This window comes from Heliangelus exortis, chromosome Z (assembly GCF_036169615.1).
Source record: "Heliangelus exortis chromosome Z, bHelExo1.hap1, whole genome shotgun sequence".
NCBI lineage: Eukaryota > Metazoa > Chordata > Aves > Apodiformes > Trochilidae > Heliangelus > Heliangelus exortis.
In genome coordinates this window covers 24,973,936-24,988,289 of record NC_092454.1, presented here as the reverse complement: position 1 = coordinate 24,988,289, position 14,354 = coordinate 24,973,936, and the positions used below count along the sequence as shown (strand labels likewise).

The window sequence follows — 14,354 nt, the reverse complement described above, 5'->3', positions numbered from 1 at the left end:
GGACAGTGCATAGAAGCTTACAAATGTGTGAAGATAAAAACCCAACTCTTCGTCTCTACTGTGTACAGCTGGGTAACTGTAAAAGTGGCCTTTTTTTGAAAGAGTAACCATCCTTCAACCTTGGTCTGAAATAGGAGTTAGAAATGAGACCCTGTGTCTTGCAACTCAATGCATCACTTGCACACACACAACATGTTGCTTAGTTTCAGTGTACAAACATACAGTCCATAGTGGGCTTAAGCCACAGTTTGGTTATTTTGTTTGTGGGGTTTTTTTTCCCCCTTCTTGCAATAGATTTACCTTCCTCTTTTGACTTGATTTAGTCTGGAAATGGACTAAAAATAGTGAAACCTAAATCACAAGCCTGAATATAAATGGAGGTTGGGTTTTTTTTCAGTTTCTTGCCACTTCTTCTCATTAAGGCACAATTTAGGCCCAAAATATTCTAGAGATGTCCAGAACTTTGAAAAAATAGGTCAGCATCATAATAGAGTAGGTGAGAGTGCATGTGGAACTCAGCTTTATTAATGCAGCTTATTTGTTCAGTGTGTGATGAATCATTGTGAAGTGTAGGGATGGATGCTTGCATGGTTGGGAAAGAGAAACCATTGAGTTCAAAATGCTTAAACTCTTGCCTACAGTTTGAAAGGTGCCCGGTATCACATTGATAAAGAAGTAGTAGTTTCAATTCGCTTTAATCAAGAAGGCTACTTTGTCAAACTACCTGTTTTTCTAATACAAGCAACATCTGTAATGTATGATGGTGCTTATTGCTTGGTGCACAAATGTGGTTTGAACACACAGCATTGCCTTTGGCATAGAGGGTATATTTCAGTTCCATAATATGCTTCTGCCCTTCTGTGTCTGCTTTAGCTTGCTTATTAGCACAGATCTTGTGTCTCACTTCCCACACCTCCTTACAAATGTCAAGTTTTTGGGCTGTTTTTCTTAACAGTTCTTTTAAGACTGGATATGAATCACCTATCAAGACAGGGATGCTACTGACAAGCAGTCTGAAGAGTTGTATGGTCCAAGAGGATATGTCATTTTAGAAGTTGAGTAGCTGTTTCTTGAGAAATAATGAAGAAAAAAAAAAAAAAAAAAAAAAAGAGAGAGAGAGAACTGTGACCCTAGAGTGAGAAGAATTCAGTGAAGTATGAATTCACTGGAAATCTTGGAAATATTTTGGCTACACTGGTGAAGGAGCTCCTTGTTTCCTCATTTGATATCTTAGTGCAGTAAGGAACTTGCTGCTGCTCTTAAGTTTCCCTCCCAACTTTGCTTCTTCCTGCCTCCTACCCCCCTGCTCTGGAGTACAAAATATGTTGAATTTGAAGATGTCTCAATACTCCAGGCATCCAGTGAGATAGAATAGATGAGCATCAGCTCACTGCAAAGTATTCTCCTATACTGAACATTATGCATGACAGCATGTGGCAGCTAAGTAGCTTCTCCCAGTTTCAGTCCTGTAAAGGTTCATGTGTGTTGTGTAAACCCTTAAACTGGATCAAATAACTTGAAAAATGCAACACAGTTTCATTTTTTTGAAAGCAGAGTTCAGTAGTGTGCCATTCCTTCTGATTTCATTGGTGTTCCATCTGTTCTTTCCATGTCTGGAAAAAAAATAAATTATGAGAAGCAATGAACATAAACTGAAATCAGAGCTTCCAACTGAATGTAGTGAAAAAAAAAATCTCACTGTGAAGACAGTCAAATGGTGGATGTGGGTGCCTAGTGGGATTGTGTACTCTCCATCCTTTTTTTAAAGACGGGATTGAGGAATTAGAACCTGAGTAACCTTGTCTGACCCCTTAGCTGACCCTTCTTTGAGTATGAGATTGAACAGGATGGCTTCCTGACATCTTGTTTAGTCTAATTAATCCCGTGATCCTGCAACTAATCTGTAGTTCTTCTCTGAAAGTGAGAAAAGGCTGTGAGAATCAGGATAACCCAGACTAGTTTGTGGGAATCCTTGTCTGTTCAGTCTCGGTCCATTTCCAGCTTTGCCCCAATGTCAGGGGTACTCCCAGCACATGCCTTTTTAACCTTAACCAATAGAAAGACCAAACAGGTGCTTGTGAGGCATAAAGAAGCAATATGCGGAAATATAACTTCAACAAGGGCTTGTCCATAAATATTCCAGTTTTCAGGAGGTAACACCGGGTGGAGGACACGCATGCTGAAAGCATGCTGTGGCAGCAGTGGGTATGATTACTGCAGCTGTTCACTATCTGTTATTGAGATAAAGGAGCAGAGGCTGGACATGGGGTTGTGGATTGGACTGGGCTCTATGTGCATGCCTGAAATTCCTGTTGGCAGGAATTCAGGGTGCTTTCCAACTCCAAGGGTGATGGGAGTGTAGACAACTGTACTGACTCTCCTCTGAATGGAAAAGGGAGAACTCTGGCGCTTGACTCAGACTTGGAGGAGTGTTACTTTATTGAGTTGAGGGACATCAGTGCTACATTTTACTGACTTTACCAGTTCAGGCCTCAAGCTTCCTAAACTGTCCCAGTTCTGTTGTTCTGCAACATTGCTCAGAAGCAGAATGTAGAGAATTTGTTACATGCAAAGTCAGATGCTTAACAGAGATGTGAACTGTTGCTAATGAGTTTTATAGGGATTTGTTAATTGGAGCTGGAACAATGATGCTAAAATTAAAAATGAGACTGGCAGCACTTTGGAGAAAAGTGGCACAAATTCCTTGTCACACTCATATATCTTAAGTTATGCATTTTTTCCTTTTCTCTTTCCTCTCGTGGCTTTCAGCCAAAGCAAGTGTTTGAAGCCCTTGTGAAAATGTTTAGAAGCAGCATGTTAATAGCCAAACTAGTATCAGGATTACAACCATGGAAATAAATATTTCTGCACCAAACCAGATTTTTAAAAATAAAAACAAACAAACAGCTAGTGGACTTAAAATGCAGTACCATGTATGAATGAGTTACTGTCCTCTCCCCAGCTAGTAGTTCTCAAGTTAAGGGTCCTGCTGGGGGTCCTTTTTTAAACTTTATTTTAACTAGTGAAGATTTTTTTTCTCAGAAGTATTTTCTCATCTCTTCATATTACGTTGTCTCTTACTCTAATCACTTTGTTTATGTGTACATAAATTTGTTAGCTCAAACAAGATTGAGTAGGAAGTATTAGTTAAGCATATGATCAAGCAAACATTTCTTGGAAGGAACAAGGCACCCTTTTGGTGTTGATATTTTGTCATCTTTGTTATGCTTTGCTTGTGATAAATGGTTAGAATTTTTGCCTGCTGGCTTTGCACCCAGGCTCCTGAAGTCTCTAGTGGCACAACATCAGTGAAACCTTAGGTAAATGCTATATGTTCTTGCAGTTAGCTGTAATATGGTAATTGCAGTTTCTCCTGCATCTTTTTTTGGGTTTGTAACCCAAACCAGAGGAGTTCTTTCATATCCTTAAAAGTAAATAAAAGCTGAAAATTCAGCCAGTTCTGTGCCTGCTTGTCACAGAGACTGAACACCTTGCCACGTCAGTTTAATGTTTTAATGTGGTTTCATGGAAGTGCCACAAAATGATCTTAAAACTTCAGTAGGAAGGTGGTCAGAAACACAGCTTCTTTTCTGTACTCTGCATTTTGTGTAGACTGGCTATGAAGAACTCTGCTGGAAAGTGCTCTGTGGCAAGAATGAAATATGCATATGAAATATGCAAATTCAGCTGTGTATTTCTGTTCTGATTGCTAAAATTATTAGAGGCTATTTTCTGCAGGAACTGGCCTGCCCTTTCTGGATGGGCTCAGGTGAGTCTTGTGGGCTTTTTTTTTTTTTTTTTTTTTCTGGGGGGTTTTGTTTTCTTTTGGTTGGGTTTTTTTTTCATTTTTGTTTTGTTTTGAGTTTTGTTTTGTTTTTTTTTTTTTTTTTGTAGTGGGTTTTTCTGTTTTGTTTGTTTGTTGGTGTTTTGTAGGGTGGTGCTTGATTGTTTTCTTTGTTGTTTGGTTGGGGTTGTTTTGTGTATGTCTGTGTCTGTCTGCGAGTTGAGCATTTCTTCCTGTCATGCCTAGCCAAGCAAAGATGTAGGAAGCTTGCACCGTGTTTCTCCTTGCTGCTGGACAGTGTTGTGCTACTGTTGCTGAATTTTTTGAGCAACTTCAACATGTGCAAAAAGACTATGGAAATATTAAATCTTCCTCTGAGCTTGCTCCTTGTTCTGCCTTGTTCAGCTTCATGTGTTGGTGGCTTTGGGGGGAGAGAGTTCACATACAGCTCAGGTTTATGGTGCAGGATGTAGGCATGCAGTCTGTTGTAGGTGGAGAACAGCAATTAAGAACAAACCAGGCAAACTGGGGGGAATGGGACTTTTCTGGAGGAACTTTGGGCTTGCTTTGAGTTCTGAATTAATTTTCTGTGGAGTTGGTAGCTTCAAAAGCTATGTGAAGAAGCAGGGGGGGCTAGTGGCTCTTGGATGTATGTAGTTCTTGTATGATCTGTCAAACCACTTTGCTAGGGGGGGTTGCAGGGCAGAAGAGAGTAATGGCATAGCTGAGCCTTCTTGAGCCTCTCCTAAGCAAGTGTTAATGGCTGTCAGGCAGCATGAGGTTGGCTAGAAGGTACCTGCATTTGTCTCAGTTGAAACAGAAAGAGAAAAGGGAGACAAAGGAAACAAGCGGGGTGTCTTTCAGATGTACCATTGATTTTCTGTGTTAAGCTAAGTAACACTTATTATATTGCCCTTTCCTTTAGTTGTGAGATGCACTGTTACTGAGAAAACTTGGCATATAATGGTAGAATATAAAGCACATCAACAGACAGCCTCTCCTAATCCCTTTTAAAGGAACTTAATGTAACTTTCTTTGAAGACAACAAGGAAGATCCAACTTCCCAGAGTTATGTCTTTGGGTGTGATTTTGTGCTTTGAAAATGTGAGCATGCACATTATTCAGTGGTTTAGAGATGCACACTGGAAAATAAAAGTGTACCTGGAAAAATTACCAGAAAGTGTTTACTCAGTTGTATGCATAAAGATCATGACTTAAGTGAATTTTTATAACATGACATTTTCTGGCCACCTTTTTGGAAAATATCAATTGTTACTCTCAGTGAATTGTGATGCTTCTGCTGCAAGATGGGAGGAAGAAGACTGATTCATGGTGTTGGCATGACTGTGGTTTGCTTTTCTTAACAGCAGAGTATGTTCTTCATGATACTCTGTTGAGTGCTATCCAGATTTATTTGCTGTGGTTAGATACTAATGTGAGCACAACTGCTCTTGAGTGATGATGTGATACACTGTACATTTCAGAGCATTTTATCTGTAGTTGCATACATTCAAACATTACTTCACATTCTGTACTGTTACATAAAAGTATTGACCAAGGGGAAAAAAGCCATACTGAATTACTGAGAGATTACTGTGTAAGTGGGCTTTAAACTAAGAACTGCCATTTAGTCAGGATTTGCCTCGGTAGTGTAGATGAATCTGCAGACAAGTGAAGGGTATTGAATACTAGCAGCTGGACAGCTCAGGGTAGAGTATTTCGGGTCTTAAATATGCTGGGTACTTGTTGCTCCTAGTCACTTTTTCCGTAAGTTGCTGACCTGACTTGATGATCATAGTAAGGTGGTCATAGGCCGAGGAGGATGAGTTAAAACATCTTCCCAGTAATTTTAATGTTCATATCCCTAATAATTTTTTCTGTAATAGCAAGTCATCTGTCTTTTACTGCATACAAGGCCTTGGGTTGTGAAAAGCAAAAATCTTTGGCTGGATGTGATGACAACTGAGCAGCTTTCTTGGTCTACTCATGTGGAGCTAGAATTCTGAGTTCAGCCATTTTGTCTCCAGAGCTGAACAGAAAACATATATCATCTTTCATGCCTATATTAATGATCCTTACTGTATGCATGTGTATGACTGTGCTGGACATTGAGTTTACCAAATCATCCATGCTAAAATTTGGAGTCATATCTGAGGCTTTTGCATCCCACAGGTGGTGATTCATCTTCATTAGGTGTGCTTAGGGTACTGACTGACCAGAGTTTCTAGATTGTGCCAGTAGCTCAACAGAACAGAAAAATTGCTAATAGGACAACAACAGTTTCCTTGGGAGTGGACAAAATTGCAAATAACCACTGTGGCTGATCACTGTTTCTTGCAACTTGCCATTTACAAAATTGCAAATGATCACTGTGGTAAATAATTGCTGTGGATGTTCCTTTCATGCAATAGGAAGAAAACAGATGGTTTAGTATGCAGATGCTGTATGGCTTTTAAGTCCTGCCAGAGGAGGAAACAAAGTACTTAAATTGCCTGTTCTCTCTGGAATCCTGGTCATAGGGAAAAATGTCTAGTACATCCATCAAATATTACTTTGACTGCTCTTTGTTTTCATGTAGGTTTTTTCCAAATGACTAAGAAAGGTAAAATAATTATCAGTAGTCATCAGGGAAGCTTCAGGCTATGTTTGGAGCTTGCACTCAGTTTTGTTGTTTTTTTAATCATAGTGACACAATCTTTCACAGGCTAGAGGGTTGAGGTTTTTGTGCAATTCACAGTTCTGTGTTGATTTTCACCATGTAGTCACGATGTCTGTAGAAGAAATCTACTCTTGGACTTTTGAGAAGTTCTTCTCCCTATCTTGTATTCATGGGGAATGCTAGGAGGTGGCTAAAACAGGATAAGAGCACATGTCATCTTTGTTATATTAGATATGTCAGTTGTTCTGTCTATGTGAGTTTACTGTCTCAGTCTGACATATCTCTTGTTCCGTTGGGTAACTTCTTCGTCACTATATATCACAGGGCAATTAAATCTGAAGGTAGGTTTCTGTCCACCTCCCCTTCTTCTCTGCTCCCTGTGTGCAAAGTCAGTTACATGCAGAGAAGGTAACTCATGTCTGGGTAATTCTCATTGAATTTAAATTTCCAGCTGTCAGGGAATTAATTGCGTATTTTGTCTTGATTTTAATAAACTCACTTTTTCTCACATGTATATATATCCCTTGCCATATCACCTTGAATGTATAGATACATAAATATAATCACACAAATTCTTTTTTATCAGTGCTCGTTCAATGCTTTTGAGAAGTAGGGCTTTCACTAGCAGACAAGATTCAAGAAGATCTCTTCCTTCTGTGCTGATGTTGAATGGCATTCAATGTTCTTCTCTTTCCCCCTCTCAGGGGGATCCCCAGGGAAGAGTGAGATTGTGTGCCTGAAGAGAGCTGGCAAGGACGTTGCAATCATCAGGAACAGCCATCAGTAGCCAGGGTGGTCTAATAATACTCATATTTGCTGCAAGCTTCACTGTCCTGAGCATTGGAGAGCATTAGTTTTTAAAAATAGCTACCACATTGATCTTAGAATTTCTTTCAAGAGGAACTGGTTTTATTTGTGCTAATCTTAGGACATTTTCTGGAATGCAGTAGTTTGTGTCATGGGCTGATGAGAACCATTGTGTTAACAGGTGTACGTAACACCTATGCTGCACTGTTTCCAGGAGGTCTTCCATTCAAACTTACCCCAAGGAAGAAGGAATCCTCTTTTATACAGCTTACAAGCTTCAGTGTATGGAATGAGAATCACAGATCTTGGTTGAGCCAAAGTCTCTTCTGCTTTACTCCCACTTGAATTGCTCCATTTAGCCCATGGAACAATGATCCTTGAGTTCCAAAGGTCAGTGCTTGTGATCAGAAAGATCAAGAAAACCTACAAGCAAATCAGAGATGTAGTTGTATGATGCTGCTGGATGTAGCAACTCCAGAATTGGCCATTGATAGTAAATTGTATGGAATCTTGTGGAGGTTTTTTGATTCTTTTTCCTCTCCCCTAAATAAAAAGGACATAGTTATTTCTCTTCTACATCTTTCTTACAAATGTGTAAGGACTGAGTAGCTAAGCAGCATCAAAGCACCTCTGAAGACCAGTTTTAAGATGGCAGTTACGATGTTTAATCACTGATTATCAAACAGAAAACCAGGTGTTGAGGGGAAAGCTTTGAAGAACTTCTGCCTTCAGGGGACTGAAGTGACCTAAATTTTTATTTCTTCGTCTTTGTCTGCAAAAGAAGTATTTCTCCAAGGATGGTCCATGTCCTTTGGAAGCTGCTGTTCTTTGAATCCACCAGGACTTAGCTTTTCTTCACCTTTCATTAATCAGCCTTCCTGACTTCACCAGCACCCACCCCCCTCTTCTCTGCCCCTCCCCACCCCCAAACTGAAAGGGGTACTTCCTGTCTTCTTGGGCCTGCTATGCTTGCTTGTTTGTCTTATTGCAGTACATATTTTCTGTGGAAGATATTAATGTTTATCGGTACTTACCATAAAGGAACTTCCTCCCTCCTGCCCTTGCTCTGACTGACTTAATAGTCTTTATCAGGATTGTTGGATTGTAAAGCTGCTTTGTATGCTTCTTCCTGGGGTAATGAGTCATACTTGGACTTCAGCAGGATTTCTGTCATGATGTCTGTTTCAGGATACTGCTTTTCACATCAAGAGGTTATGTCAAGCTCTCACACCAAAGCAGGGGGAAATATGTCAATTATTCATTCCTGGAAAGTGACTTACTTCTGAGACAGTTGGCTTCTGCTCAGAACAAAAAATGAGAGGAGGATCTTCACATATCCAGCTTTTCCTGCAGTAAAATACAGAATCAGGACCACTGGTAGGCAGTTCCTGCAGTCTCAAAGGAAAATAACCCTCCCTGATACTGGAATGTTATTGGTGTTTCCTTGTGTCCCAGCATCTGGTGGTACCCAACTGGACCTAGATCAGATTATGAGAAAGCAGTTTGACTCCTGGTGGTCTGAGGTGAAGTTTGGGCAGAGTTGAAACTTGGCTTCTGTGATGAATAAACTTTGCACTAACACAGTAAGAATTCTGCATCATGAGTTCTAAAATGTTTCTGCATTTTCTTGCCCAGATAAGCGTTAAAAGAAACATTCATGGCTTGGAATGAGTAAGGAGTTGGCTAAGTGTTTCTGAAATGTTTGTGGAGAGGAAAAGGGAATGGATTCTTTGAGTTCTTGTAACAGGGTGATCTTTGCATTAGCATCTGTCTTGTGCCTCTGGCAAGCTGTCAAGTTAATGATTGATGTGTTGCCTACCCATACACCTGGTGCAAACATCTCACTGCCCTTAAATGTTCTTACATGCTGCTTCAGTGGAGCTCCACTGGAAGCCTCAAGAGGAGAGCACTTGGAGAGCAGAGGTTGGGCCAATTCAGCAAGACCTGTTTCGTCTTAGATATCAAGAACTCCAAATGAGACTTAGCTTTCTGTGTTCACACATGTCTGTGATGTGGCCTTCATCTCCTACAGCCAGGCTGGCTGTCAGGAGAATGTTTGGCGAGATCACTTGGTATCTCAGTGTGAGCCTGAGACTGTTTTCAGTGGCAGGTGAGAATGCAAGGAGTATGGGTGGCTGTTGTCCTACCTGCTTTTTTCTTTCTTTTTTCAGTATGGTGCTTTTCTAGTGCACCCAGTCTTATTTGTAGAAAGCCAGTGTGCTAGAGCAAATCCTCCAAACACTTTGCAGCCCCTGCTGGGGCTTCTGACCATAAAATGTTTGAATCAATTTAATGTTTGACTAATTTCAAAAGTTGTGCTGCTCATAACTCTGCTCTGACTGCCCTAACTGAAGATGGTTTCCCTCACTGCTAAAATAGTCCTCTCTCTGTGAGGCATTTGTTTTATATAGGAGGACAAGATGCAAACAGTAGACTCTAGAAAGGGGTTGCTCTTTGATTCCTTGCTCTGGCATCCAGACGTTTCTGATGCTAAAAGTTTAGTTTCTGTGCCTTGAAAACTTGATACCAGAAAGATCTGTTATTCCAGATGAAGTTGCTTCAGTGCTGAGATCCTTGCAGGTGGATCGAGCTAGAAGATGTCAGTAGCCTTTTTTTACAGTAGTGGAGAGAACTGCTCTGAATCTTTACTTCATTTGTAGGTTGAAAAGTCATCTCCCTTCCATAGTCTTTTTTTTTTTTTTCCTAAGTAACACTGCAGTTCACTACATTGATGAAATTCTTGGTTTGTTCTTGGACAGATCAGGATAATCACAGCTGAGACTGAGTTGGTTCTTGATATTAGTTCAGAAAAAGGTTGCACACTACTGTGTCCAGTCAGGTTTTGAATGTCTCTGCAGCTGTAGACTCTACAGCCTCTCCAGGCAAGCTGTTTCAGTATTTGACCATTATCACAGTAAATAGGTGCTCTCTTGTGTTCAGATGGAATTCGATGTATTTTGATTTGTGCCTGTTTCTTCCTGTCTGATCACTGGGCTCTGCCAAAAAAAGTCTGACTACATCTTCACTCTCTTCCATCAGGTTTTTGTGTGTGATCTTTTCGTCATACTAACCAAAGCCATCTCTCCTTACCATAGGCCTCTTGGTACAGCCATGTTGGCTCCTTTCTAGTTTTATGAACTAGCTCACTCCTCATGCACTCCTTGTAGGAAGTGCTGGACTGGACACCACAGGACCCTCTTGTTTGTGGGTCTAGCATACCTGGGGCTAGGCATGAAAACAAGACAGCTTTCCCCTTGATTTCCTAGCTGTACTCCTCCTAACAAAGCCTGGTTTTTGCTTTCCTGTAATCAGGAGGCACTGTTCCTTTCTGTGGAGTTTCAACATGTTTACTTTTTGATAAGTCCAGTTTAATTTAGAGAAAAACATGGTTCTTAATCTAATGTGTGCTAAGCTCTAGTTGCCAGTGCTTTCGTTTAGTGTTCTTGCTCTAGTCCTAGATAATTTTCTGCTGGTATTCTACAGAGGAAACTGCAGAGAACTTTTACATCAGCATATATAATTATTTTGTAGGATTTATTTTTTGTGATCTTTGTATCATTGCATTGTACTTCTGAATGATCTCCTCTTGAAGAGTTAGCTGCATACCAAAATTTCAGCATTCCTAGGAATTTATATTACAGCTGTTTGTAAGGATGCTTTACACAGGCTGACAGGGATCATGTGCTTTCTGAAATCTGGCTCTGTGAAAGCTCAGGAATCTTAAGCTCAGGAAGCTTAAGGCTTGAGACACTGTGCTGTGGTTTTTAGCTGGAGCAAACTTCTGCCTCCAGCCAGTTACCAAATGTAGAAATAAAATTTGAAAGTCCTGTACTGCCTTGCCATCTGTATAATCGTGTGCTATTAAGGAAATGATGGAAGTTGAATGTACTAAAATTATTGACTGTGAGAATAGAGCATAGTTAGTAGTGATGCTGATGCCATTTTCTTTCTTACCAACAGAGTTTCAGAAGCAGGAATGCATGAAGTCCCATCAGAAAAACATGCAGCTCTATGACACACCCTATGAACCAGAAGGCAGCGGTGTGGAATCCGATTCTGAAAGTGTGATGAGTCACCAGTTACGAGAAAGCAAATTGCCACAGGATGACGACAGGCCTGCAGATGAGTATGATCAGCCATGGGAGTGGAACAAAGTCACCATCCCAGCTCTGGCAGGTAGGATTCCTAGATCCCTACCAAGAAATTCTCTCGTACTCATAGCACATATACAGTATTTCTGCTCTTTTGGTACATGTAGGGGGAGAAATCTCTGAAAAGCACATGTGAGTAGTCTAAAATCTTTGCCTGCTGCAAAAATGTGGAACATTGCATTTTTTGTTTGGTGCTTCAACTGACTTGTTGTCAACCATCCCAGCATTTGGGTCATGTTAGTAGTAAAACTTACGTTTCTCACACTGTGTATCCTTACCCCCATTTTAATGAATAGTGACTCTATAGTGGTCACTATTGAGGGGAGTTACTTTGCAAAGTCCTTAAATTGTGGTGCAGTTCTTAAAAGCATGGACAAAAATTACTGTACATATGTTGTACAGCAAAGTGCTTCTACTTAGTGATGAGTTTCTTGGTATTTGGAATATTTTTATCATATTTGCAAGCATTTCTATGGCTATGAAGATCTTGTTTTTGGATTAATCCTTTTGAACTGCTGAAGTTCTCCCACATCAGGACTTGTCAGGCAAGGAAATCTGACACAAAGTGATTTCTTTTTCAGTGAATGTCTGTGCTTAGTGCTGATTACATTGCTCTCATTTTTCCATTCTGTTGCTTTCCAGAAGTGTCTGAGGGGATGTTGTTCAGTAAGGATGTGATTCCAGAGGCCAGGGTGTTTTCTTTCATTGATTGTCTGTGTGCCCAGCTGTATTAGTTCGTCTCACCATGTTCCAGACTGCTTTTACAGAGTGCTAGAGTAATACATGCTCCGTGATTTTCCTATCAATATCATGTTCTAGTGAAAAGCTGTGTCTAGGAGTGTGTTCCCCTTCGTTTTTAGGAGTCATTTGGGCAGAAAGCCGGGAAAGGAGATTTATATGCAGTGATTGTGAGTATGAGGAGGGAAGATGTGGCTGTGGGCAGAAGCATGAAAGAAACCTGAGAGCAGTAATTAGCAGTCAGTGTACATTTACCCTGGGTAAATCATGTTTGACCAACCTGATTGCTTTCTGCATTGAAACTACTAGATCTGTTAGTGGAAGGAGAGCAGGAGCTGTCATCTGTGTTGACTCTGGCCTTCAGCACACTGTGCTGTGGCACTGGCCTGTGTTACCTGGGCTGGAATGTTGTAGGTGGGTAGACCCTGTCAGGGTCATTGTCCTCCAAGGGTAGGGCTTATGATTCATACTCTTCCTGGAGTCTGGTTACAAGTGTAATTCCTCAGGGGATCTATTCTGAAACCCTTCCTGTTCAGCATCTTTATCAGTAGCCTAGAGTAGGAGGAGAGGAAATACACCTCATGAAGTCTGGAATTATGTCAAATCAGGGGAGGGTTTATATGTGCAGAGCTGCCATTCAGAGGCACCTGGACAGGCTGGAGGAAATGGGCTGACAATATCCTTACAAAATCCAACCAGGACAAACTCAAAGACCTGCATCTGGAACAGACTAATCCCTCCAGTGGCATGGGCTGAGGACTGGCTGGCTTGCTGGGTAGCAGCTTTGCTGGAAGGGACTTGTGGAGAAAGTGGACTAAATGTGGCTAGCAGTGCACCCTGAAAGTGATGAAGCCTAGCATCATTCTTGCCTGTGTGAACCAGAGCATAGCCAGTAGACTAAGCAGAGTGATTGTTCCTCTTCACATTTCTTAGACAACATGTGTAATGCTGTGTCCAGTTTTCTGATGCAGAGAAAGATGCTGGTAAGTATTGAAGTCAGCAGAGAGCTCTCAAAATGCCAAAAAACTGCAGCATGTGACAAGTGAGGAGACACTGAGAGAACTGGATTTGTTTAGTCTGGAAAAGAGAAAGCTCTGGGGGTGTAAGAGCAACCTTCCAGTGCCTATAAGATCTTCAAGAAGATGGAGCCAGGTTCTTCATGAATGAGCGGGTGATAGATGGGGAGATGAGATGTAAGTTGAATCAGGAGAGATTCTGACTCAATACAGGTTTTTTTTTATCTGCAAGGACAGTCAAGCATTGGAAACACATGGCGTGTGCAGGTTGGACTAAACACGTTCCAGTGCCTTCCCACCTGAATTATTTTATGATTTTACAATTCTGTTTCACTTCTATTGCCATACTATAGAAATGAGAAGTAACTTCTCTCCACAAGTAAACATGGCTACTGTTCTGTAAGCAGCCTGTTGTGACAAATCCCTTATTCCCTAGCTGATAAGTCGATGTGGGTGACAGAAATCTTTCTCTTCTAGCACAGTGGAGTAGAGCAGTGGTGATCTGTTGTGACAGTGATTTTTCCTCTCTGCTTCTGTTGTTCTTACATCTTTAGGTTGTGGTTGATTTGGATTTGTTTCCAAGCCAACCATATGTCTGCAGTATCCATTCTGTGAAATGTGAGAACAAGAGACACGTGGATGAACCTGAAGCAGCTGTGTAAAAAGAAACTTCTTGCTCAACATCCTCTTTCATCTTGATCCACAGAACAAAAGAGGCTGGAGAAAGCTGATTTCTGCTTCCTAGCAGCATGATTTGCCTCTGGCATGTGAGCTCTTAATGTGGAGTTCCAGGCTTAGTCACTTTCCCATTAAGCATATGCTGATAGTTCTTTTCAAGCCTGGATCTAAACCAGCATCTAGTTCTGCTGGGTAGTGTCAAGGTGAAGTAGTCTCTGTCCCTGAGGAGCGTGAATACCAAAGTCTAACCTGGCTGAGTGGCTTGTAGTAGGTCAGACAGTTCTACTGCTGAACTGTGGCAGCCCTTGTGGCAGCCCACTTTGATTCAGACATGCCTGAGCTTAGTTAACCCCTTTGCCAGGCCAATTAAAATGCTTGCAAGGCTTGTGCTGGGAGATTTTCTAGCTGTGAAATCCTGGCTATGATTTGGGACACCTGTTGTGTGTCAGAATGGCTAATTAACAGAGATGTGTATCACTAGGCTTCCAGTGCCAAGATGGCTGTTTTGCAGGTGCTGAATA

The 14,354-nt window shown here is 41.0% G+C and overlaps 1 protein-coding gene across 1 annotated transcript in view; it reads left to right on the top strand.

The window, feature by feature from the left end:
• SHB (SH2 domain containing adaptor protein B) overlaps positions 1 to 14,354 on the top strand; it is a 74,126-nt gene that overhangs the window by 23,126 nt on the left and 36,646 nt on the right. The window contains exon 3 of the mRNA XM_071731090.1: positions 11,211 to 11,426. Within this exon, the coding sequence (XP_071587191.1) occupies positions 11,211 to 11,426 (216 nt within the window). The remainder of the gene's footprint in view (positions 1 to 11,210; positions 11,427 to 14,354) is intronic.